This window comes from Giraffa tippelskirchi, chromosome 6 (assembly GCF_054371585.1).
Source record: "Giraffa tippelskirchi isolate mGirTip1 chromosome 6, T2T-mGirTip1v1.2.pri, whole genome shotgun sequence".
Taxonomy (NCBI): domain Eukaryota; kingdom Metazoa; phylum Chordata; class Mammalia; order Artiodactyla; family Giraffidae; genus Giraffa; species Giraffa tippelskirchi.
This window is the reverse complement of record NC_137280.1, coordinates 11,253,683-11,279,061: the sequence shown is the minus strand read 5'-3', so window position 1 is coordinate 11,279,061 and position 25,379 is coordinate 11,253,683. Positions and strand designations below refer to the sequence as shown.

Sequence of the window (25,379 nt, the reverse complement as noted above, 5' to 3'; positions counted from 1 at the left end):
ACGTGGTGACGGTTTTGTGCAGAATCTTTCCCATTTTCCTGAAAATCATTCAGAGCAACAAGAACAGAGGTGTGAAACACCAACAAGCTTACATCTTTATTAAACCAAGGAAATGAGAAATTTCACAGACTTCGTATGGTGTGCAGCGTCACCCCCCACCACCAACAAACACAGGAAACTATAACGGGAGGTTCAGCAGGTGCCCCAGGGAAGGGCAGAAATGGCACAAGGATCCTGAGGGGGCAGGTCCCAGCAATGCCCAGCGAAAATTCAGCCCAGGAGAGGACTCGGCCTGGGGGGGAACAGCTGGGTGAGCAGGACTAAGGAGGAAGAGGGCAGGGACGCTGGGGAGGAAGAAATAAATCTGTGAGTGACTGGGGCAGCCACAGTTGCAGCTCAGGAAAGCGAGGAGGGCAGGCGGGCAGGAAGGGGCAGGATGCCTGGGAATCAGTGGCTGGGGGAGGAATCAGGGGCACTCCAGACTAACGATAGGAGCTCAGCTGAGCCAGGTTACAGCTCTAAACCGAGAGGACGCCCCAATACATGAAGACAAGGTGGGAAGCCTTGAGCTGAGATATGCGGAAAGCTCCCTCGTTCCCAATAGTCGTTTTAGAAAACTCCGACTCATTCCAAAATGGTAAAAAGGCACTGTCAGGAACACATCTCTACAAAGGTACCGTCAGAAGAAAAATCTGAAAAGGAGTAATGAAACTTCCCTGCAGGCTAAGAAAACTCAACAGAAAAATGTGGCCACAAAGCAGAAGCAAGTTTTATCCCAACGTCCCATGATGAATTTTCACAAATGTAATGAGGCAGTGGCAGCTAAGCAGGGAGCTGACAAAGCAGAAATGGTTCAAGGAGGGGATGGTCAGGTCAAGGTCCAGAAGGGGACAGAGAGCAGGAGGGCAGGGGACAGAAATGGGAAGATTTAGGGAATAAGCGTAAGAAAAATACCAGACGTTTCAGAACAAAAACCAATTACAAGGAACACGAGAGGCCAGACATCACTCTGAGGGACACCGTGGAAGATACAGAGAAATAAAAGTGAAGATAAAATGGAAATGAATAAAAATCATTAGAGAGGGAGAGATGGGGAAGACAGGCAAGGGAAATTGCACAAAGGTCAAGTCAGGGTAACTGAGGGAAAAACCCAAAACAAGCCAACAGAATGGATACTTTAAAATGAGCCCAATTTTAAGTAGGGATTGGAGGGAGAGCTAGGCCCAGGTCACAGACCTAAATTTAGGAGCGAGGCGGGGAGGGCAGGCCTGGCAGTCTTCTGTAAGGCTGCAGTACCTGGGGGCAGGTCAGAGGCATCTTCCCTGGGATCTGGAGTGCTTCCCCTGAATTGCGCATCGCAGGAGGGACACCGTGGAGTGCCCCCCCCGACTCCTGGCTGAGGCCCTTGCAGGGCGGGGGGGGGGGGGGGGGGGAGCAGGGAGGGGGAGGGGGAAGCGGGGGGGGGGGCGGGGGCAGCACCTTAGATACAAGTTAGCAATCAGAGAACCAAAACTACAGAGATTAAAGTAATGAACATGTATCCAGCACCCAGCTTTATAAAATCTTAACACTTTGCCATATTTGCTTCAAATGTTTTTAATGAGAAAAACAAGTATACCGATACAGCTGAAGCCAATTATGAACCCCTGCGATCCTGTTCATCTTTGCAACCCCTCCTGAGCTAACAGTAGCCTGAAATTGATCATTGCTTGCTGGCTTTTATGCTATTACTGTATAAGTAAGTATCCATAATGATATGTGATATATCTTTCATAAGCTTTCAAATTTGATATAAAGGTATTATACTGAATATTTCGATCTAAAAATGGCTTCCCCCAACACCAAACATTATGTTTTTGAAATTTATCTATGTTGACACATGTGGCTCTACTTCATTTTAAGCATAGCACAATATAGCACAATGTATCCATGTGTTCTTTCATCGATGAACCTCTGGAAAAAGGTTTGATGGTTATTTTATAAAACTGAAGCACATACCCAGCAATTCACCTCTTAGGTACTATTCAAAAGGAATGAATATGCTTATCCACAAAAAAGAAAGAAACCAGATACAAAATAGTGTATATGCAAGATTCCATTTCTGTGTATAATATATACAAACACATATACTTTCATATATATTCATAGTATGACCGATCTATGGTGGAAAAAAGAACAGTGGCTGCCTCTATGAAGGTGAAAATGGGAATTAACAAGAAAAGGGAACTGCGGAAGTGACAGTTATAGTCTATAATTTGTCAGGAGTTTGGGTTACACAAGGGTATCTGTTAAGAATGTATACTTAATATTTGTATTTTTCATTGAAGTTTTATCAAAGAAAAAACTAAACAGATATTGAACAATGGAGAAAAGACAATCTCTTCAATAAGTAGTACTGGGAAAACTGGACAACCGTATGTAAAAGAATAAATTTTTAAAAATGTATTAAAAACCTAAATACAAGATCTAAATACCTAAAACTCCTGGAAGAGAACACAGGCAGAATGCTCTTTGACATAAATCGCAGCGATATTTTTTTGGATCTCTCGCCTGAGGCAAAAGAAACAAAAGTGAAAATAAACAAGAGGGGCCTAATTAAGTTTAAAAGGTTTTGCACAGAAAAGGAAACAATCAACAAAATGAAAAGACAACCTACTGAATGGGAGAAAATATTTGCAAATGATATGACTGATAAGGGGTTAATAACCAAAATATATAAACATGTCATACAACTCAACATAAAAAAAAAAAAACAATTAAAAATGAGCAGAAGGCTGAAAAGACACTTTTCCAAAGCAGACAGACAGACGGCCACAGGCACGTGAAAAGATGTTCCAATCACTAATCATCAGAGAAATGCAAATAAAAATCACAATGAGATGGCAATTCACACCTGTCAGAACGGCTGTCATTAAAATGTCTACAAATAACAAACGCTGGTGAGGATGTGGAGAGAAGGGAAACCTAGTACCTGGTTGGTAGGAATGTAAATGGACGCAGCCACTACAGAAAGCAGCGTGGAGTTTCCTCCATAAACTGACAACAGAACTACCACATGATCCAGCAATTCCACCCCTGGGTATAGATCCAAAGAAAACAAAAACACTCATTCAAAAAAGGTAAAGGCAACCCCAAGTTCATAGCAGCATTATTTACAATAGCCAACATATGGAAGCAACCTAAGTGCCCATCAACAGATGAATAAAGATGGATATCTATATATAATACTACCCAGCCATAAAAAAAGAATGAAATCCGCCATTTGCAACAATGTGCCCAAAGTACTAGAGTTTCAGTTTCAGCATCAGTCCTTCCAATGAACACTCAGGACTGATTTTCTTTAGGATGGATTGGTTGGATCTCCTTGCAGTCCAAGGGACTCTCAAGAGTCTTCTCCAGCACCACAGTTCAAGTTCTCTGTCCCCGACGCCCCAGAAATGTAAGCTCTTGTGGACAGTTCACGTCCTGCAGTTAACAGCGCCTGGCCCAGAGGGGGCAAATCCAACCCCCATCCTCCTGCCTGTTTCAACCTCCACGCCGAGCTTCTGGATTTCCAAGGCTGCCGTTTACCCCTGGTCTTTCCCTGCACTGGGAGACAGGCTGGCCCCGCCGGCTTCAGGGCCTGCTCGCGCTCTCACCCCCTAGAGGCCGTCCTCCTCAAGGGCCCGCTTCCCAGGTGACAGACGCGGGCAGTGCGGCCGAGCCGGCGCCCTGGGCCCTGACCCCGCGAGGCTTCTAGAGGGCGGCGCTGAGCCGCGGCCCGGCCAGCCATCGGAGCTGCCCGCGGGGAAGCGCTTCCAGGGAGCGTCCGCCCGAGTCTCGGCAGGAGGGCCGCCCCGGCCGAGCACAGGGCCAGGCCCCAGGCCCAGCGTGAGGGCCCCCCAGCGTGCAGGGGCCTCCTGCAGCCTGGGAAGGGCCGTGAGGGAAGCCAGAGGCGGGAGGCGGAGGGGTGAAGAGGCGCCCTGCCTCTGGCCGCTGGGACACCTTCTAGAGGGGGCTTTTCTGTGTCTGGACGGCTTCCTGGGAGGTAGCTGGGGAAGACAGTGGAGGTGGGGGGAGAGGTGCAGACGCAAAGGTCAGAAGTGAAAAGGGCAGTGCTGTGCAGGACGGCACCCCGTTGAATTTCCTGGGTTTCAGAAGCTGTGTGCGGTAAGTAGGAGCCTTGGCCTTTAACCCAAAGTGATCCACAACAGGCCCTTGGCTGGGTGGTTAGATCTGTGCTTTAGAGAGCTTGGGAGATCACTGGAACACAAAATAGAAGCGGCAACACGTCAGGAAAACCAGTTAGGAGATGACTGCACTATTTAAGGAATGAATGGAGTCCTGAACTAAGGCAGGGTGGGGGGGAAGAGAATTTGGAAATGATGCGATGGTCAATTCAGTTCAGTTCAGTCACTCAGTCGTGTCTGACTCTTTGCGACCCCATGGACTGCAGCATGCCAGGCCTCCCTGTCCATCACCAATTCCGGAGTTTACTCAAACTCATGTCCATTGAGTTGGTGATGCCATACAAACATCTCATCCTCTGTCGTCCCCTGCTCCTCCCGCCTTTAATCTTTCCCAGCATCAGGGTCTCTTCCAGTGAGGCAGTTCTTCAAATCAGGTGGCCAAAGTACTGGAGTTTCAGCTTCAACATCAGTCCTTCAAATGAACACTCAGGACTGATCTCCTTTAGAGATGCAATGGTAATTGGAGACAATACAGCACAGGGGGGGCTGGAATCAGACTCCACTACGGGACTAAGAGGAGAAGGCAATGGCACCCCACTCCAGTACTCTTGCCTTGAAAATCCCATGGACGGAGAGCCTGGTTGGCTGCAGTCCATGGGGTCGCGAAGAGTCGGACATGACTGAGCAACTTCACTTTCACTTTTCACTTTCATGCATTGGAGAAGGAAATGGCAACCCACTCCAGTGTTCTTGCCTGGAGAATCCCAGGGACCGGGGAGCCTGGTGGGCTGCCGTCTATGGGGTCGCACAGAGTCGGACACGACTGAAGCAACTTAGCAGCAGCAGCAGCAACGGGACTAAGATGACTCCCAGCATTCTGATTTGAAAACTAGGTCAGCCTAGTTTTCTAGGCTAATTGTTCTAATTGTTCTCAAAGTGTGTTCCATAGATGTCTGCAGGCACGGGGTCCGAAGACCCTTTCAGAAGGACCAAAAGGTCACAACTATTTTCACAAAAAAAATCGAGACATTTGTCTTTTTCAACATGTTAATGTTGGCTCTGATAATGCAAATGCAAAATCAGTTAAAACCACTGGTGCCCTAGAACAAATCAAGGCGGCAGCAGCAAACTATACTAGCAGTCCTTGTACCATCACTCGCCGTGTCAAAAATAAAGCCAGTGTACTGAAAAATATCCATAATGAAGCAATATAAAGAACAGTCTGGTGCTCGCTTCGGCAGCACATATACTAAAATTGGAACGATACAGAGAAGATTAGCATGGCCCCTGCGCAAGGATGACACGCAAATTCGTGAAGCGTTCCATATTTTTAAAAAAAAAAAAAAAGAAAAAAGAAAAAAGAAAAAAAAAAAGAACAGTCTGAGGGGTAATCCAGTATTACAATCTGGAAGGATTCTTTTCTATAGTTTCGTTTTGGCTAATACAGATAATAAGGAAGTCTAATGAAATGGGGGGAAAGTTTTATTCTTCTCTTATGTGAGAAATGCTGATTATCATTTAGCCACATTCATTGTTGTTTAACTTCAAATCAGCCCTATAACAATAAAAAGGTATTACCCTGACCAAAGTTAGAACTTGAGCAACAAGATATAAAGAAATCATTGGATGACTTAATAAACGAAGAGGAGACAAATTTCCCACATGGAAGAATTCCAGATGAAACGTGTAGATACTTTACCCTGAAGGAGGGGGGCATAATGACCCACTCCTTGGGTATGGGCTGCATACGGTGACTTCCTTCCCAAGAGTAGGTATATAGTGGGGTGTGGGGGGCAACTTTACAATGGGGAAGCCTGACAAACACGACCAGGTGATCAAGGTCAACATCAGCAGTTCATAAACCATGATGATCGCATGGAGCTTTGATATGATGTGATGAAAATGACACTTCACCTCTGTGATCTTCCTCCTCCAAACCCATAAACATCTAACCATGAGAAAAACATCAGATAAATTCCCATAGAAAGACGTCCTACAAAATACTTGATCAGTACTCCTAAAAACTGCCGAGGTCATCAAGAACAAGAAGAGTCTGAGACACAGTCACAGCCAAGAGGAACCGTAAGAAGACATGACTTCTAAATGTGATGTGTGTATCCTGCCACAGTGAAAAGATACTAGGGTAAATTAAGGAAATCTGAATGAAATACAGACTTTAATTGTTCTTAACTTTGCATTATAATAATATAATGCATCGATATTGGTTCATATGGTAACAAATGCACCAGTAAAGTGAGATGTCAATAATAGGGGAAACTGGAGAATCCCAGGGATGGGGGAGCCTGCTGGGCTGCCGTCTATGGGGTCGCACAGAGTCAGACAGGACTGAAGCGACTTAGCAGCAGCAGCAGCAGCCATGGTGGGGGAGGATGGAGGAGAAGAGAGGAGTTTATGGAAGCTCTGTTCTACCTGCTCGATTTTCTGTAAAACTTTTCTGAAATAGTTTATTAATTTTAAAAATCCTAATATTAATTGGGAATAATTCTACCATCCATCACTCTAACCTTACAGAATTTAAGTTCTATAATGAGATATCCTATCCATAATTCAATTCAGTATTTACTAAGCTCCTGTCAACATGCCTCTGAACAGGTGGGTACTGGCTGTAAAAAAAAAAAAAAAAAAAAAAAGAACAAAACAAGGCCCACCACCTAGTTGAAGACAAAAGACATTTTAATTGGTAATTACTGTCCTGAGAGGTAAGCATAACTGAAGAGCACAGAGGTATGGCATAGAAAAGGTGCAGAAGCAAGAAATAATTAGGCTGGGCCTAATTTTTTTTTTTTTTAAATCTGTCCTTCTAAGAATCTTCCCTTTTTTTTTTTTCCTTTTTGCTGAAAACAAAAGCAATGTAGAGGCAACAGTTTATTTACCACGGTGTTTTAACATTGCATGTACAATGGACAAAATATACTTTAGAAAATGCCAAAGTTTCTAAAACTGTTACAAGTATAAGGAATTTCATACATTTCAAAGTTAAGTGAATATTAAAACTGGGATGAGTAGAAAAAAGAGGGAGCTAAAAAATGAACATATACAAATACAAAACAGAACATATTGAAAGATGATACCTAAAATAGGTATCCAAAAGGACAACTACAAGAACAAAACTCAGGGAAACAGCAGTTTTATAATCTGCATGTCTATGAGTATAAACTAGTAAGGAGGGGTGGATAGGAGAGTGAAGATAGCACTTAGCATCTGCTCTCTGATACGTATACATGCAAGAGAGGGTCTCTATTGTAGCTGTTCAGTGGCTAAGTCGTGTCTGACTCTGCAACCCCATGGACCCAACCATGCCAGGTTCTTCTGTTCTCCACTGACTCCAGGAGTTTGGTCAAATTAACATCCATTGTGTATACAGAGGGTGTTTATACACATTTTAAAATTTAATCTGAAACAGCCCTTGAAACGAGGGTCTGTTATCTTTTCTCCATGAAACTCATGTTCACAGGGATTTGATGACTTACAGCAGGGCAAGACTCCACACTCTGTCCACCTGAAAGGTCAGTCCTGTTCATTTTGGTCCCATCTGACTAGTGACCAGGTCCTGGTAATATGGCAGAATTCACCCTGTCCGTTTCCACACAAAGCAGTCTTAGGATTTTAATGTCTCCTCTACTAGGATCCCACCCTGTTCACTTCATAAACAAGGCATGGTCCACAGAACACTTCTAATTATGGAGTCTCATTTACTAGTTGGCCCAGCGTTGGGCTTCCAAACTCCTGAGAGTGGTTTTCAGTTTCACTACCAAATTCATTCACGGAGGCCACCAGTTTTGCTTATGTTCGGGTCATAAGCCTGTTGGAAGGCCTCCCATTTCTTACCATCACACTATTAGCTCCCTAAGCTTTACAGTGGAACAGCACAGCGTTTTGAGGTGACTAGAAAAAGGAGCCAACTCCGCCTCCATCGAAAAAGCCATCGTAAACCATAAGTGGTATGAAGTCTCCTGGGCCTCTTCTGACCCCATGTCACCTTTTTGTGTGCTAAGTCACTTCAGTCGTGTCCGACTCTGTGCGACCCGACGGACTGTAGCCCACCAGTCTCCTCTGCCCATGAGGACTCTCCAGGCAAGAATACCGGAGTGGGCTGCCATTTCCTCCTCCAGGGCATCTTCCCGACCCAGGGTTCCAACCCAAGCCTCCTCTGTCCATGGGATTCCCCAGGCAATAAGACTGGAGCGGGTTGCCATTCCCTCAGCCAGGGCATCTTCCCGACCCAGGGATCGAACCCACGTCTCTAATGTCTCCCTCACTGACAGGCGGGTTCTTTACCACTTAGCGCCATCTGGGCAGCCGGTGTCACCTTAGACAAGACCCTTATTTCCTCACGGGTAAATTTGGGAAGAAAAAAACAAATTATTTGCCGGCGTTCGGAGACTGTGGGGGGAAAATGGTGAAGGAGGGCTTTGCCTGAAGCGCACGCGTGATTTCGACGCTCTGCGGGCCGCGCGGCACAAAAGGCGCGGAGCCGAGAGCCCGGGGCCACCGCCTCCCGGTGCATCTCGGGAAGGCCCCGGGCCGCGCCGGGGCTCAAGGCCTCCCTCGGCGACTCCACTCGGGCCCGGGCAGAAGGTGAGCACGGCCTGCCGGCGTCCGGCGCAAGCCGCCGCGGGGCCTAGGAAGCTTCCGCACGGCTCCTCCCGCCCCGGGGGTCTTTGTTCCCGCCGGGCGTCCCCCATCCCACTTTCTCGCCCCGCAAATCCGGGCTGCGGGAGGCTCCACGGCTGGTCCTACTTGGAGATACCCCGATCTTGGGGGCGCGACGGGGCAGGACGTTAGCAGAGGCAGCGAAGGGAACCCCAAACTTGGATACTAGGGGAAAAGGAGCGAAACACGCGCCGGACCGCCTCCTCGCCTGACCGCTCGGAGGCGGGCAGCGAGCTCCCGCGCTGGCGGCTGGCGCGGGCTCCGCAGGGCGCGCTGGCGGCTGCAGCGGCGGGGCGGGGCGCGGTGGGCCGGCCCCGGGCCTGCACGTGGTGGAACCGCTGTCCCCGTCGGGCATGGCCCCCGGAGAGCCACCGTTCTCTTGGGGAAAGGGGCAATGCCACCCACCCACCCTCGGCCCCGCTCCGGAGAGATGTCTACGCTTCCTCTTGAAGGGCTCCAGAATTGGAGGTTGGGAGGAGAGAGGGATCGCGCGGCTCGGCGCGAGCGTTTTGTTTCCTGTGCTGGGACCACTGAATGGGGAAGCTGCCAGGCAGGGACTGGGTGGCAAGGGGTGGAGGGGCCCACCCCCACGAAGAGCCGTGACCGAGTCCACGGAGCCGAGGGCGGGGGAAAAACAGGGTTGATGCATACCTCGGAGGGCTCACTGGAGCAAAGTGCAAGATGCGTCCCTGAGCGTGGCCGTCGTGGGGTCCCAGGGGTCCCAGCGGGCCCGGGTGGGGCGCTCGGCGGCACACGCGGCCCGCGGCGCGCGGCGCTGTGTTTACATTCTGCAGCAGCTCCACGTTGTGCCGCCGTCCCCGCCTCCCATTGGCCAGCTCGCCAGGCGGCTCCACGCTGTGCGGCCGTCCCCGCCTCCCATTGGCCAGCTCGCCTGGCGGCTCCACGCTGTGCCGCCGTCCCCGCCTCCCATTGGCCAGCTCGCCCGTCCCCCCGGCGCCGCGCTCCGCCCGCAGGGGGCGGGTCCTGCGGGTTCTCGCATCTCCTCAGAAAACCCGGGTTCCTGGAGGCCTACGCTGGACAGCCAGCCTGCTCCACAGGATGGCCATTTCCTAGCCGCTCTGTGCCTCCCGCCCCTCACCCCCACCCCCGAGCCGCCTCCACAGGGCCGTACGCCGGGGCCGGGGACTGCGGCCTGACACCCCCAGCCTTCGAGAGTTGAGGGAGGAGGGAGGGAACAGAAACGTACTGGCGGGAGATGACGAAGTCGAGCGGCGGGGAGCAGGGCTGAGGCGGCGGCGGAGGAGCGGAGCCCTCTTGAGAGGATCCCTCCTGCCGCCGAGCCGCGCGGGCAGGGGAAGGGCAGGGGGCCGCGGTGAGCCAGCCCTGCGGGCCCTCGAGCCGGGCGGGCGCGGACGGAGGCCAGGGCGCGGCGCGGCGCGCGCGGGCGGGCGGCGGGCGCGCGGGGGAGGGGAGCGCGCTGTCCGGAGGTGTCAGTCTGCGGCGCATGCGCGCGGGGCGGGCCCGGCCCGGCCTATATATTGGGTTGGCGCCGGCGCCAGCTGAGAGCCGAGCGGTAGCGGGTCTGGCGGTGAGGAGGTGCCGGGCGCAGGGCGGGATGCGGGAGGAAAGAAACCCCCCACCCCTACCCCACTCTTCACCCCCGGGTCGATCCATCTCGCGGGCGGGAGCCTGGGGGGCAGGGAAAGCGGGCAGGGCTGAGAAGCAGGCGTCTGGGGACGCCGGGTTCCCGCGTTTCGCGTCCCTGTCAGGACCCTTGGCAGGGGGCCTGGGAGGTGGCAGGGGATGGAGGGCTGCCCCTAAGCGGGAGGCCCGCGGAGCAGCCTCTCATTCTCGGGGCTTCTCTGTGCCGCCTCCATTGAGGGAGCTATCCCCTCAGGAAAGAGGGTTGAGGGTCAGGGTCTCCTTCACGGGGAGAGAAGTTCCCAGAGCCGACCGGTTTCCCCACACCACCCCGATTTCTACCCCCTCCCCCCACTTTTTAAATGGAACTGCCTTTTCTTCGTCCTCACCTCTAATCTGGAGTCGGAGTCACAGTGCCCCTCCAGGCGGTGGGCAGGGGCCGGCGAGGCCGGGAAGGAGGGAAAGGAGACTGAGGGACGTGACACAAGTTCCCTCCGCCCCCTGCTCCCCCGCCACCGCCGCTCTCCAAATTGGCGCGGAACCGGCTTCTCCTCAGCGTCTCGCCTCCACAAGCCCCCTCTCCCCTCGACTTGTGCAGGATGGGAGGGGGGGGAAAGGGGGGGCGCTGCCCAGGCCCCGCTCGGGGTAAGGGGGGGGTCCGGGGGAGAGGGGTGCAGGACGCAGAAAAGAGCCCATCTGCTTCCCTGCGCGTTCTGAGGGGCTCTGAGGGAGCTTTGCAAAATGTTTTTTGAAGACATTCCCGTCCGGGCTGTACTTTGAGTTGAAGGAATACAGGCATGTGTCTAATAAATCATGCGCTAATATAGTGCAGAAGTCATAGCGGTAAAATGGCTCAGGTCATCTCCTGAGGAACCTAGGTGTAAACCTCTGACTGGCATTTGGAGAGTATGCATGACCATGTATTTGACTCTGGTTCCCCCCCACCCCCCCGCAGAAGTTTCCTTCACCTGAAAGAAGAGAATGTCAAGACGCAGGTAACATTATTTGTCTTGGAAATATGTTTCAAAGTTAGTTGCTGCCTTTGAGACGTATCACTTTCTAATTAAACTTCCTTCTTAAAAACTCTATAGTAGCCGTTTACAAGCTAAACAGCAGCCCCAGGCCAGTCAGACGGATTCCCCGCAAGAAGCCCAGATAATTCAGGCCAAGAAAAGGAAAACGGCCCAGGTGAGTTAAGGAGGAGAAGAGAAGAGAGAGAAAATTCCTTGCTGGGACCTTAGTGTAACCATGACTTTTTTATTTTCCAGGATGTCAAAAAAAGAAAAGAGGAGGTCACCAAGAAACATCAGTATGAAATTAGGGTAATACAGAACTGGGCTGTGTTTAAGGGATACAAATGCAGGACAAAAAAAAAATAAAATTGTGTTATTGCTTTGCGGTAGGAAGATTCCTCTCACACTTTCAATGCCCCTAGGGGACAGCAGGAAGGCGCTTGTCTTTGGGTGGTTTTTATGTCCCTGAATCCTACTACAGCTGCAGAGTAAGTTTGCCTTGATGCAGCTGGTTCCTCTTTGTAAATCCCTCCCTCTAGGAGCTGCCTGGTGCACCAGGGCCCGCCTAATCTGTCCAATGTAGTGCTCTTTGTTCCCTCTCTGACTGAAGTGGAGGGTCCTAATAGCTGTTCCTAGGGCATAAATAGGATGTAAAGTCGGTGACAGACTGGCACCCAGCCCTTTGCTATCTACTCTGCCTATGTGTTGTACAGAAAACACTGTAGAAATAGTGGTTCTCTTTGAAGCCAGCATTGACTGGAGAAAGGGCCCTTTAGATATTTAAGTAATTGTTTCTACTTTCAAGGTTTTGCCTTCGTGTATTCTCAAGTTGAAGGCCTGAAACAGGCCTTAAAGGAGTGGAGAGGGTGGGGAAGTGCCCTGGACACTATTGCTAAATATAGAGGGAGAATTTTATAATATTGAAAGTGGTATTTGACTACAGATGTGTTTTGTTGTTTTCTCCTCTCCCTCGATACCTGTCTTGTATTTCCAGAGTTGTAATTTGTTGTCTAAAACATCCTGTTACTATTTATGAACACTGATATGAGTTATAGGACTAATTATTAAATATGAATGTCAGCTTAAATTAACTAACTAGACTGTCAGCACTGTTAGCTAATGATGGTGTTTGGGGGAAACTATAGACTGTTTAGAAGTATTAGCTTTCATTTAGAAAAGATCTTGGACAAAAGCTGGTTTCTTACTGTACAAACATATTGTTTTTATTTAAATGACAGAATTGTTGGCCACCTGTATTATCCGGGGGGATCAGTCCTTGCATTATCATTGAAACACCCCACAAAGAAATAGGAACAAGTGACTTCTCCAGATTCACAAATTATAGATTTAAAAATCTTTTTATTAATCCTTCACCTTTACCTGATTTAAGGTAAGAAAAATTTCAGTAATTTAATGTGAAAGATTAAAATTTACTGATGTATATATGGTGCTATTTTGAGTTATTTTTTGCCTTCATTATAAGATAGAAAAACTTGTGAAAACTGCTTTTTTTAAAACTAGTCTTTAAGCATATGTTTTCTGGCAGTAGTGCTATTGCAGATGACATAGGTATTTAAAACATTGATTTATAACATTATTTTCATTTGCTTGCTGAAGACTGTAAGCCTTACCAGAAGAACTGAATCACCTTTTTAATGGAGTCTAAGTAATTTATGTACGTTGTTAAGCTGGAAGTATTTTAACATGTACAGCATTTTCATTTGATAGATTAGCTCCTCTTATTTCTTACCAAGATTAGTTATTAAGGTCTATACTTCTTTTTTATAGTTAATGAATGACTAAGAGGTACAGCTTATATAAAATGTGTAGTAATTTATATTTGGCTTTAATAAGCAAATTAATGGACTCAGATGTTTAAACTCACCCATCTTCCTTTTGTCCTGTCCCATCTAATTCCCACTGCAGAGTACTGACAATCTGTTGGAGGTGATTGAGACTATCTCTACTGGGATCATACGTTCTAAATATTTACTTTTTTTATATTGTTCTCGAGAAGACATGGTTATCTTAAATCGGTACCTTTGTAAAATATAAGTAAATGGGGACTAGAAGGCATTCTTGAAATCTATCAATTTAGATTATCCTAGTCCAAGTTCTTTGTATAATTTCATGTTAAAGAAATCGTTTCTTAAAGTAGCAATTTTTCCTAATTTAAGACCTATTCCTTCCAAATTCTAATTCAGTGTTTGGAAGTTGAGTTTACTCAATGTGAAACAGGTAGCTGAATATTATGTAAATCACACAATATTTTTCGCTTTTCCATAGCTGGGGATGTTCACAAGATGTTTGGCTGAACATGTTAAAAAAAGAGACCAGATATGTTCACGACAAACATTTTGAAGTTCTGCATTCTGAGTTGGAACCACAGATGAGGTCAATACTTCTAGACTGGCTTTTAGAGGTATGTTCTAGCAGTACAAATTTCCTTTTTCTCTGTATGATGGGAAAGTATTTAAACATAATATGCTTTCCATGTGCCCTCATGGTATATTACCTACTGCCAGGAGCCTTTTTGTTGTTGTTGTTTAGTACTTATTTGGCTGTACTAGGTCTTAGTTGTGGCATGTAGATCTTCAGTTGCAGTATGTGAACTCTTAGTTGCAGCATGTAGGACCTAGTTCCTTCAAATCCCTACATTGGGAGCACAGAGTCTTAGCCATTGGACCACCAGGAAAGACCCCAGGAGGCATATTTTGGGTGCTGTTCACCAGCAGATGATACCAAATTATAAGAGTAAAACCTTGACACAGCCACTATATCCCATACAACCCAAACCCAATTTAGAAATCCTGGTATCTGAGTATTGCTGTGTACTAGGCACTGTTCTAGGTGCCAAGGATACTAGAGATGAACAGAATTTGACAAGGTTTTGAATTCTGCCATGCAAAGTGAAGAACCAGGACTAGGCTTCAGGACTCTCAGAAGTCCTTCATCACCAAAATCAAATTATGATTTGGAATCCTAATTTCTATATCCTAAATGATAAGGAGGCTTTGAATATCCAGTAGCCATAAGCCCTCAAGGCTCCAAGTAACTTCCTGTTACTATATCCCTCTCTTCCTTTCAGAAATAAACTGTACCATTAAAGAAATAATTAGTGATCCAGAAGTCCCTAAAAATCGGTGCCAGAATGTCTGCTCTCGTTTAGGCCCCATATCCTTTCTGGATAGTAATTCTGAAAGAATCTCAAATGATTATTGAGAAAATGATTACCTGTATTGATAACAAACTGATTTTCCCACAATCCTTGGATATTTGCTCTGTAATTTCCCTGTTTTGTATAGAGACAGTGAACTTTAAGGGGGAAGCACCACACGGCAGAATAGATCTCAGAAGCTATCAGAAGAGTTCTTACGAGTACAAAATGTTGTCCTTCTGAATCCGGTCATCTTATTCCTTATTCTGACTAGAAGGGAATATTATATTTCAGTCGTATGTGTACAAGACTGTAGTTGATTTCTGACTTTTTCTGAATGTCTAGTGATCATGAATGCAACTTTTCAGCATGATTATGTTGATTTTATTTTTCCTTTTTATGTTAAATTGATTTTTATTCAGTGGTTGTCTATCAAATTTATCCCTATTTTCCTTTAAATATATGATTACATATACAAAACCAAATAGAATATAGTAAGTCAAATCCAGCAGAGCACTAATCTCTACTTTGTCTTAAAAATGGTTCAACATTTGAAACTCTATTTATAGTTTAAGGAAGAAAAATCATATGGTTATATATCATGGATGTAAAAGGTATTTTTTGTAATTCAATATACATTCCTGATTTTAAAATGTGTAATAAACTAGGAATAAATTTCCTTAACACGTTAAATGTTTATTAGAAACACATTGATGTCTATCCCTCTGTTTCCTCCCTGCTTCATGAAATTATTTTGAGAATTAAAAGCTTTCCCTGTATTGTGGAAATGACAGATACTACTTATTAGTAATAGTAATAGTGTAACATTAGGGGAACTCCCATTACAGTCAGAAATAAGGAATACAATAAAAATTTTGACTATCACCAATGTTATCGATTCAGTTTTCTTCTTTAATTGTTAAATGAGGTAAGAACACTGAAGAAACACGGTTGTCATTTTGTAGTTAAATGTATATCTAGAATGATGAAAGGAATCACTTGCAACTATCAGAGGACAAACTAAGCATCATGAAAACACCCACCCATTTATCATCAATAAAATTAAAAAGTTAATAGGAAAAAAGTTCTCATCCATAGTTAGCAAAAGGTACCTGGGAATAAACACATTAAATCCATGTGGGGAAAAAACCTATGAAACTAATTAAGAGTCCGTGAGGATCGTAATAGATTTATTTACCCTATTAGCACATGTTAATTTTTTTCCTGCATTTGTGATTTGGTATCCTGAAAAAGTTGGGCTTCAGGAAACTGTTCTTTAGTATGCTAAGAGGAACTTTGTAATTTGGAGAAATTAATGGAATATTATTTAAATGTTTGGATTCTTCTCTAGGTATGTGAAGTATACACACTTCATAGGGAAACATTTTATCTTGCACAAGATTTTTTTGATAGATTTATGTTGACACAAAAGGATATAAATAAAAATATGCTTCAACTGATTGGAATTACCTCATTATTCATTGCTTCCAAACTTGAGGTAAGCTCTCAGTTTATCCCTAGATATATTTACCCCAAACTCTTAAATTATAAGTCTCTGGTTTGAAACTAGAATCTAGGTGAAATATTCCATGACTCACTGTGCCAAACAAAAGCACCAATGCTGTCTCTATATACCTAGTTATGGTGCTTGGATTGAATAGAATGGTCTCTGAAACCTACTTAACCAATCAAATGCAATAAATGCTATGTTGGGTTAGAATAATGATCTATATCCAGTCTAATATTTCTGTATCTGGTAATAGTGCCAGGATAGAAGGAAATAACTTTTCTGCCTGAAATCTTTTTGCACAGTTTCAACCTACTTTTCTTCAATTCAACACAGATCATTAGTAACTCCATCTGATGTTTTCAAAGATTGTACAGTTTTGAGAGTACGGGAGGGACTGAATCATGCATTTATTTCCTTAAGTGTATTTTTCTTCCACATTTTGTCTTTTGAGGTTTATGGGCTATCCCCAAATTTTATAAGTTTGTATTCATTATCTCCTTACCTGAAATAATACTGTATGTTTCAAGTATTTTTCTAGACTGACTCTTGATCTTTAGCCTGTTCTCACCTGTGGCAGGCATCTCTTCTACTCCTCTGATCATTCTGGTTCTTGTTCTCTGAACTATTAAGACAGATCTGTCATCAACAAACTGCACAAATTATTGTTTGACTAACCATACTTTTGTGCTAGGGTAAGGTTAACATTTTCAGTTTCTAGACTTTGTTGAATATCCTGTTTTAGTCTAGTATACTGCTGCTGCTGCTGCTGCTGCTAAGTCGCTTCAGTCGTGTCTGACTCTGTGAGACCCCACAGACGGCAGCCCACCAGGCTCTGCCGTCCCTGGGATTCTCCAGGCAAGAATACTGGAGTGGGTTGCCATACTAGGCAGTCCTAAAACCAGTTTGGCTTTTTGTTTTAACCAGTCACTGAAATCACTGGTTAAAATACTCTGTTTATTAACTAAGATTTTAAGTCAGTTCTATAAAAATGTTTCTATCAATACAAGTTGGATACCTAGATATGAAAATATTAAATGTAAGGTTGCTTTGGCTATCATAGAATTATTTTATAAGGATTTATAATCACTTTGTGAAGCTGTCTTTTAAAAACGAAGCCTAGATGTGGTTTGTATATGTGTATATATGTGGTTTGTTTTAGTCTCAGTCTCAACTGTGTTTGATATTAATTAAATCCATTTTAAAGGAAATCTACGCTCCTAAGCTCCAAGAGTTTGCTTATGTCACTGATGGTGCTTGCAGTGAAGAGGATATCTTAAGGATGGAACTTGCTATATTAAAGGTAATAATAATTATATCTTTATTATTTCTACTTGCAATTTAGTAACTAGTTTACTAAATCTCAAAGACTACAATGTAAGTAGTGAAAACTGAGATATTAATATTAGGATCCAGTTCTAAGATGGGAGGGGAATTTGCTTAACCTGTAAACTATTTTTCTGCATCTTTCAAATTTTCCTATATTGAGAATATTATTTGTTAATTTGAAAGTGTTTAACAACAACTTTTAAAACTTACAGGTAGTTAGCACAGTATGTGTACTAAATGAATCTCAACAATGATTCTAAAATCTTGTTTTTCCACTTCTTCCAGCAGATAGAGAATGAGAAATATTTCACTGCCTTTTTTTCTTCTCTATATGTATGGCAAGAGCTATTAATAGAAGGGTAGAGGAGAGAAGCATAAAGGTGTTTAATTGGGCCTTGAATTAGAAATTAAAGGGTGAATGTTAGCTACTAGAAAGTATGTTATGAAATTTGAGCATCATGGCTTTATAAATAGACATAGGGGAGAACACAACATGACTTTCATTTCTAAGTTATCTATAAACTATATGCATTAAAGTATAAATTACAAATTTGTTATAAAATATTTATATACATTCAGATTAATAGTTCTATGTTAGAATGTGATCTTGTTGGCATGCTGATACTGTTCTTTTTAAAAAAATTTTATTGAAGTATAGTTGATTTTCAATGTTAGTTTTAGCTGCATAGCAAAGGTGATTCAGCTTTATATATATATACACATGTTCATATTTTTCAGATTTTTTCCTGTTACAGGTTATTATATTTAGTATAGTTCTGATATGTTCTAATAATTAAGTTATCTAGATTCAGACTTGAAGTATAGTGTATGCATGCATGTATGCTAAGTCACTTTAGTCATGTCCAACTCTTTGCGACCCCATGGACTGTAGGCCAGGCTCCTCTGTCCATGAGATTCTCCAGGCAAGAATACTGGAGTGGGTTGCCGTGCCCTCCTCCAAGGGATCTTCCAACCCACGTCTCTTGCATCTCCTGCATTGGCAGGTGGGTTCTTTACCATTAGCGCCACCTGGGAAGCCCAAAGTATACTATAAGAAGGATATATAAAGAGAAGATGGAATTCTCTGGGTGATCCTACAGGCATTAAGACTCTGTTCTATCCTAATTATTGTAGACTTATAAATGATAAAGTACCAGGGCTTTGTGGAGGGAAAGATATCATAAATTAGGATTTGTCTTTTTTTTTTTTAACTTTTTACACTTTGACTAGAAGCCACTGGAGATCACAGAAAGAAAGAACAAGTGTAGAATCAGTTCTTGGAAGATTTGAATGGAATTAGCTGTGGAGTCATTGAATACAATTAAAAGGGCAGTTTCAATAAAGTAGAGAACTCTTTTGGAAGACAAGGGGCTGCAGGAAATGAGAAAAACAGGAATGAAAAACAGGCCCAATGAACTTTGTAAACAAAGATAACTAGAGTATAATAAAGGGGTCTATATCAACAATAGACTAAAACACAAGCCACTTTAGATGGTGAGATACCTATAAATATTTTCATTAAAATAAGAAGAAATAAGCCTAAAGCAGCAAGTTTCTTAAAACAGCTATTTAAGGATCTACCTATATAACGTGGTGTATATATAACTACACTCATTAACAGGCATTTTAATTTCATTAACAGGCTTTAAAATGGGAACTTTGTCCTGTAACAGTCATCTCCTGGCTAAATCTTTTCCTCCAAGTTGATGCTCTTAAAGATGCTCCTAAAGTTCTTCTACCTCAGTATTCTCAGGAAAAGTTCGTTCAAATTGCTCAGGTATTGATATTTTTATGTATATATGCCGTTATTAATTACAGGTTTTGTTTAGTGTATTTCTTTAGTGTTAAATAGGCTCTACAACAAAATAACAGCATACTGAATTAAATTCACTCCTTAACTGACTAGAACAAAGCTCCTCATGTATAAAATTCTGTCCCAGTATTTACATTGCTAACTGAAAATTCTATAAGTTTTTAAACTTGAGTTTAAGTATAGCATGAGCACTTTTCTAGGAGTATGAATGAGGTAGAGTTAAATATCTCTTTTTGATTCAACAGAGAAAGGTATTTTTCGGCCAGTTGTTTTAGGTTTTAAATTATTCCAATATTCCAATATAATTATCTTACCATCTTATATTTGAATACATATGGAACCTATTTTACATATTGGAATTAAAATCACCTAATTTAGTTATAACATTATTTAAAAATTTAAGTTTAAATTAAACTTTCGTAGGCCAGTGTGTAACAAATATTCTAAGAAAGTACAGGAGGAGGGTACTATTCTTTCCTGCCTGCTTCTCATAAGTAGAATAATCAGAACTATAAAGGTCTGACTTCTTAAAGACCTTTTCTAGGCCATAACTCTCTAGCAGCTCCCTTTTTAAAAACATGAGGGAAAGATATTCTTTATTTCATATTTGTTGTGTTCTGAAATACTGGAGTTCCACAGAAAAGTAATACTTTCTCACTTACCTTTGTAAATTCTGTTTCCTGTATCTAGAACATTCTCTATCCCCCAGTCTCTCTGGCTGCCTCCTCTGTTAAGACTGATTTAAGCAGTCTTCCCTGCTCTGGATCAGGGCACTTCCTAATAGGATATGCATGCTACATTGTAACAGTCCTTTAGTTGTCTGTTAACAAGACTGGAACTTCCTTGAACGGTGGTTTCTTTCTCTCTGGATCCCTGCAGTTTTAGCAATTCTTGGCATACGGTCTACATCCTAAGCACTCTAAAATGCTAGCTAATGACATGTAGTACACATTCCTTCCTAAATTCTTACACTTTTTCCTCTGTTAGCTTTTAGATCTGTGTATTTTAGCCATCGATTCATTAGAGTTCCAGTACAGAATACTGGCTGCTGCTGCCTTGTGCCACTTTACCTCTATTGAAGTGGTTAAGAAAGCCTCAGGTAAGACAGTGTATTTTGTTCTTTTCTTACTCATTTACAACTCTTGAAGGGACTATTTATGAACTTAGCATCCTGCTAAACAAGACTTTAAAGTTTTAATGGAAAAAAGCAGTTTAGCAATTCTCTTCCCTTATGTTGTAAGTAGTTTCTAATCCAGTGTATATCCACAAATAAAAATTAAGGTTGGGATTTCCCTCATGGTCCAGTGGCTAAGATTCCATGTTTCTGATGTAGGGGCCCAGGTGCATCTCTGGTCAGAGATCTAGATCCCACATGCTGCAACTAAGACCCGGGGCAGCCAAATAAGTATTTTCTTTAAAAATCAGGTCAAATGGAATTTAAATCCATTAGAAGTTAAGTCAGTGTGATTACAGCTCTGCCTTAAGTTTTTGGGTTTTGACAGTTTCAATTCCCTATGTAGCATGTACTGGCTAAAAAGCTCTAAGTCTTTTTCTCCCTCAAAATAGTCACATTATAAACAGTTTGAGAAGAAAAATCTGTTTTGACTTGCTAAACTTGTTGATTTTGGTTTATTTTATGTGCTTGTTTTGGTTTCCTTTTTACATGAGTTTTTAATTAACTGTCTTTAAATTTTGAAACACAAGCAAATACAGTAATCATGTTTCTGATATAACAGAAACATATGTATGTATTTTTCTAATGATACATGTATTTTTCTAACTTTTATCTAGGTTTGGAATGGGACAGCATTTCTGAATGTGTAGACTGGATGGTACCTTTTGTCAGTGTAGTGAAAAGTACTAGCCCAGCGAAGCTTAAGATTTTTAAGAAGATCTCTATGGAAGACAGACACAACATACAGACACATGCAAACTATCTGGCTATGCTGGTATGTTTCTTGTATTTTTTGGTCTATTTGATAAGGCACTGAACCTGACAGTAAGGATACTAACGGAGTAATATTTCAGGCAGTTATATAAGATAGTAAGGGGATAGAAAGTTCCAATGAGGACACTGATTTCAAATGTAGAAAACCTAATAAAATAACTTTGAAGTCAAATCAAGATTTGTTAAGTATCTCAAGATTAATACCAGTACTCCAGGTAAGAGTTTAAAAATACAAGTTGCAGGCAGTTAATATTGTTGAAACCTCTAGAATATGACTAGTCACAGTTGTAAAGACATAAAGAGACCATTATATTAAGCCTAAGAGTCTGGTTTGACTTTATCATATCAATGCTTTACCTTAGCTGTTAATCTCTGCATGATTTCTTCACATGTACAGGATGAAGTAAATTATGTAAACACCTTCAGAAAGGAGGGACAGTTGTCACCAGTGTGCAATGGAGGCATTATGACACCACCGAAGAGCACTGAAAAACCACCAGGAAAACACTAAGAAAGTTAACCGAGCAAACAGCTTGAACTGATGAAGTGCTACACAGCATTTCATGGAACTTAACTACTTAAGTTTTACAGGAAAAGAGTGCTACGGCTGTCCTGCCAATTCAGAAGTTTCACTGCCATTCTTTGATTTAAAAACCACTTAAAATTGGCACTAAGGAGGAAATGTATTTAATTCCCATGTTAGCTGTTTAAAGAAACAGCAGGACTTGTTTACAAAGATGACTTCATTCCCAATACTGGCTGGATAAAAGCCAGCCATGATTTATGCCATAACAAGTCTTTGACCCAGTGTTGCTATGTTTATCTTGATAAACTAGGAATTTCATCATTGGAATTTTCAACTAGATAACTGTTACCTTAAAGGGTATATTAAATGATACAGTACTTTGAATCTAGTTTTTAGATTCTCAAAATTTATAAACTCTTAACTAGTGCAATTTGGTTCTTGAAAATAAAATTTAAACTTGTTTACAAAGGTTTAGTTTTGTAATAAGGTGACTAATTTATCTATAGCTGCTGTAGCAAGCAAGCTATTTTAAAACTTGAATTTTTAAAAAATGGTGAACTTTAATCTGTTTGACTATTTTTATTTGCCTTGCTGTCTAACACTTTTAACCAGTAAAGCTTAGATGAACATGGTGTTTAAACTGTACTCTGAACAGTGGGAATACCAAAGAAATTATAAACAAGATAAATGCTGTGGCTCCTACTTGGGGCTTTGACATAAAGGTTGCTTTATAATAACTCTTTTGTACATCACAATTGGGGTGAAAAACTTAAGTACCCTTTCAGACTATTTATATGAGAAAGTCACTTTATTACTCTAAAAAAATCTTTAGGGTTATCTTAATTTAGTGTGACTAAGGCTTTATTTATATTTGCAAAACTGCTAAGGTCCTTTTTAAATTCTTACATTATGAGTTAAGGACAGTGTCAAAGTGATAAAGCTTAACACTTGACCTAAACTTCTATTTCCTTAAGGCAGAAAAGCAGTAAATGTATACTGACTCCTAGAAATCTATTTATTTTTAAAAAAAGCAACAAAATCTTGACATAAGAACTTACTGTATATAGCTACTCCTACATAAATATTCTAGTTTTTTTTTAAAAATGAAATGTCAGCCTCAAAAGTAGATTACAAAAATTATCCTAGATTTACTAGTTTATTGTTATTGAACATGTGACTCTTTGTCCTTTGAAGAAATTATAAATTTAAGCTATTGTTATGGTATGAAGTCTTCTGTATAGTTTTCATTTTTAAACTATGTTTCAGTATTCTGTCTGAAAAGAAAACGCCACTAAATATGTACATATGTATTATATAAACTTAACTTTTAATACTGTTTATTTTTAGCCCATCATTTAAAGAATAAAAGTTGAAAATTGTAACTAAGTGCTTAAAAGTAAAGTTTCGCCATTGCTTGGAGAAACTTTTTTTTCCTTCTCTGCGCTGCCAGCTGTAACACTTCTTCTGGGTTGCTTGCATTCAGTTCTGTCTGGCCGATGGCTTTGATCTTCCAAAACAGAAAAGTGATGTTGTTAGAGGTCTGGTCAAAAACAAAGCTTTGCTAGTATACATAATATAAAATTACCTACTTGCTAACAACGATAACTGAACCTCTAATTGTAGATGCTAAGAGGTGTAGAAGAAATTAACATAAAGACTGGAAGCACTCAAGGAAAAGACCAATTACCATAGTTTGTGGAATTATCTTCAGAATATTAAGTAAATTCATTTAAGTTTATCTGACTAAAAATATCACTAAATAAAGTCTGCATGTAATCTGACACTTTTTAAAAAGATTCTAAAAAATAATTCAAAAAAATAAAAATTCATGTTTTGGGGCTTCACTTTTTATATATGCAAAAATAGCTAGTTGCTCAGCACTATATATAGTGACCCATCTCTTTCATGATTAGAAAGAAATACTTCAGCCTGATAAAAATCTTTAGTAGTATTCTGCCATGGAATGTTTTGTGAGAGCATGTTTTAAGACCTTAAAATTACCTTTAGAGAAGTTCTAAGTTTTTTGTTTTTTTTTAAACAACAGACTATTTGAAACATAGCCTGAAGGAAGCTAAGACTATTCAGAAATGATCATCAGGTTAGTGGGTTGGAGGACTTGCTGATAATGCTATTTCAATATGAAAGAATGCATGTGAAAAAACATAGTAGTGGGGAATAACTCAAGAGTTATTTCAAACAAAATATCCTGAAGACAACTGGCTAAAAAAGTCCAAAGCATAAGACAGAAATTGGACAGAGAACAAACTTATGGATAACGGTATGGGGGGGGAAGAATATGGAAATTGGGATTGATGTATATACACCACTACGTATTAAAAAAAAACTAATAACCTACTGAATAGCAAGGAAACTACTCAGTGCTGTGATGACCTAAATGGAAAGGAAATCTGAAAAAGAGGGAATACACATATAACTGGTTGACTGCCGTAGAGCAGAAACAGAACACTGTAAAGCAATTATATCCCAATAAAAATTTTAAAAAGACAGAATAGGAAGCAGATATTTGAGAGAAATAACACACCCTAAGTGGGTAGTGGTCAAAACCATAAGTGGACGAGGTTACCAAGGGAGAATGAAGGGCAATCCTGAAATACCCAAGGACTGACTAACTTCTTGAGAAAACCAAGTTTCGGGGTAGACGGGAAATATCCACAAAGAAGAAAAGGCAGAAGAGTCGGAGAAGAACTGAGTAAAAATGATGTCAAGGAAGCCAAAGGAATGAAGAATTTCAAGGAAGGAAGGAGGTGTAAACAATAGAATAAAGATTGAAAAGTATTCACTGCCTTTGGCATTTGGTGTCCCTTGAAAACAGTGGGGGACAGGAGAAATCAAACTGTACTGGGTAAAAGAGCTTCAAAAAACCAGGCAGACAGGACAGAAAGAGGTAGAGTCACAGTCAAGAGAAGTTTTTATTAAGGATGAAATAGTTTATAGGTTTAATGGGAGTGCTCGACAATATAAGAGAGGAGATAACCAACTGAAAGGGATAGAATGACTGAAGGGATAGAATCAAAAGCATAAAAATGTATCTTCATAACAGAATAGCATAAACTTATACTGAGTACAGTTGACAATTATTTCAAAGGTGGAAAGTAGGGATCTGAAACAATTTGAGGCTGGCACTCACAGGGCCGTAACTCCCAAGACTATAACTTTCACAAGGACAGGAACTGATCAGTCTTTTTTTCTTGTCTACTTCAAACACAAGGAAGTTACTGAAAATGGAAAAAGGAGAGAGAAGATAGGGCTCAATAGGGCAAAAATCTAAAATATCCCCTAAAAAGAAGGCAGATCACTGACTACTGGCAGGTGGACAAAAGAAATCAGGGGCCAACTGAGGTTGCAGGCCATGGAGTACACAAGCCAGTATCTGCTGTACTCCAGGCCAATAGGAAAGAAGGCAAGTTGGGAAAGGGTTGACAGATTGGGGAATACTTGGTCATGAACTTGAACATCCAGTGATGATGAGAAATATTAAAGTCAAGAAGTAAGAAAGGGACAGATTACTGGCAGAGAGATCTTAATAGAGCAATTCTGTCAAAAAGGCCTGGCTACGGATACTGGAGGCTGATGAAGAGTAAAGGTGACAGTGGAACTTGGAATGCTGGGAAGCTGGATAA

At 42.1% G+C, this 25,379-nt stretch overlaps 2 protein-coding genes, 2 long non-coding RNA genes and 1 other non-coding gene across 15 annotated transcripts in view; 2 read left to right on the top strand and 3 right to left on the bottom strand.

Annotated features, from left to right (window-relative positions):
- LOC145509052 (uncharacterized) overlaps positions 1–21,608 on the bottom strand; it is a 45,546-nt gene extending 23,938 nt beyond the window's left edge. Inside the window, exons 1-4 of one of the 2 annotated variants that reach the window (XR_014055817.1) lie at positions 21,570–21,607; positions 18,304–18,480; positions 17,662–17,796; positions 16,628–16,747 (exon numbers count right to left, since the gene is read on the bottom strand). This is a non-coding gene — a long non-coding RNA (uncharacterized LOC145509052). Of the gene's footprint in view, positions 1–16,627; positions 16,748–17,661; positions 17,797–18,303; positions 18,481–21,569 lie in introns of both variants that reach the window. The other variant, XR_014055818.1, reaches the window with a different exon arrangement.
- LOC145509051 (uncharacterized) lies at positions 1,581–10,278 on the bottom strand. Its single transcript, XR_014055816.1, has 2 exons — positions 9,495–10,278; positions 1,581–4,242 (listed from the first exon to the last, which is right to left on the bottom strand). It is a non-coding gene; the product is annotated as an uncharacterized LOC145509051 (long non-coding RNA).
- LOC145511879 (U6 spliceosomal RNA) lies at positions 5,395–5,501 on the top strand. Its single transcript, XR_014058238.1, has one exon. It is a non-coding gene; the product is annotated as a U6 spliceosomal RNA (small nuclear RNA).
- On the top strand, positions 8,572–23,120 carry CCNE2 (cyclin E2). 3 transcript variants are annotated; one of them, XM_081496995.1, is made up of 12 exons: positions 8,572–8,768; positions 11,401–11,440; positions 11,537–11,633; positions 11,714–11,767; positions 12,697–12,848; positions 13,745–13,880; positions 15,967–16,113; positions 17,330–17,425; positions 19,094–19,228; positions 20,252–20,363; positions 21,056–21,213; positions 21,610–23,120. In XM_081496995.1, exons 2-12 carry the CDS (start codon positions 11,427–11,429, stop codon positions 21,721–21,723), a joined length of 1,215 nt encoding a protein of 404 aa, XP_081353121.1. In that variant the 5' UTR covers positions 8,572–8,768; positions 11,401–11,426; the 3' UTR covers positions 21,724–23,120. The 3 variants fall into 3 exon arrangements, with proteins under 3 accessions (XP_081353121.1, XP_081353120.1, XP_081353119.1); XM_081496994.1 differs by lacking the exon at positions 8,572–8,768 and adding an exon at positions 9,832–10,176; XM_081496993.1 differs by lacking the exon at positions 8,572–8,768 and adding an exon at positions 10,366–10,392.
- Positions 23,045–25,379, bottom strand: part of INTS8 (integrator complex subunit 8) — a 47,155-nt gene continuing 44,820 nt past the window's right edge. For all 8 annotated transcript variants that reach the window (XM_081496990.1, XM_081496986.1, XM_081496988.1 and 5 more), the window contains one exon: positions 23,045–23,245. In XM_081496990.1, coding sequence (XP_081353116.1) covers positions 23,129–23,245 — 117 coding nt within the window. In that variant the 3' untranslated portion in view covers positions 23,045–23,128. The remainder of the gene's footprint in view (positions 23,246–25,379) is intronic.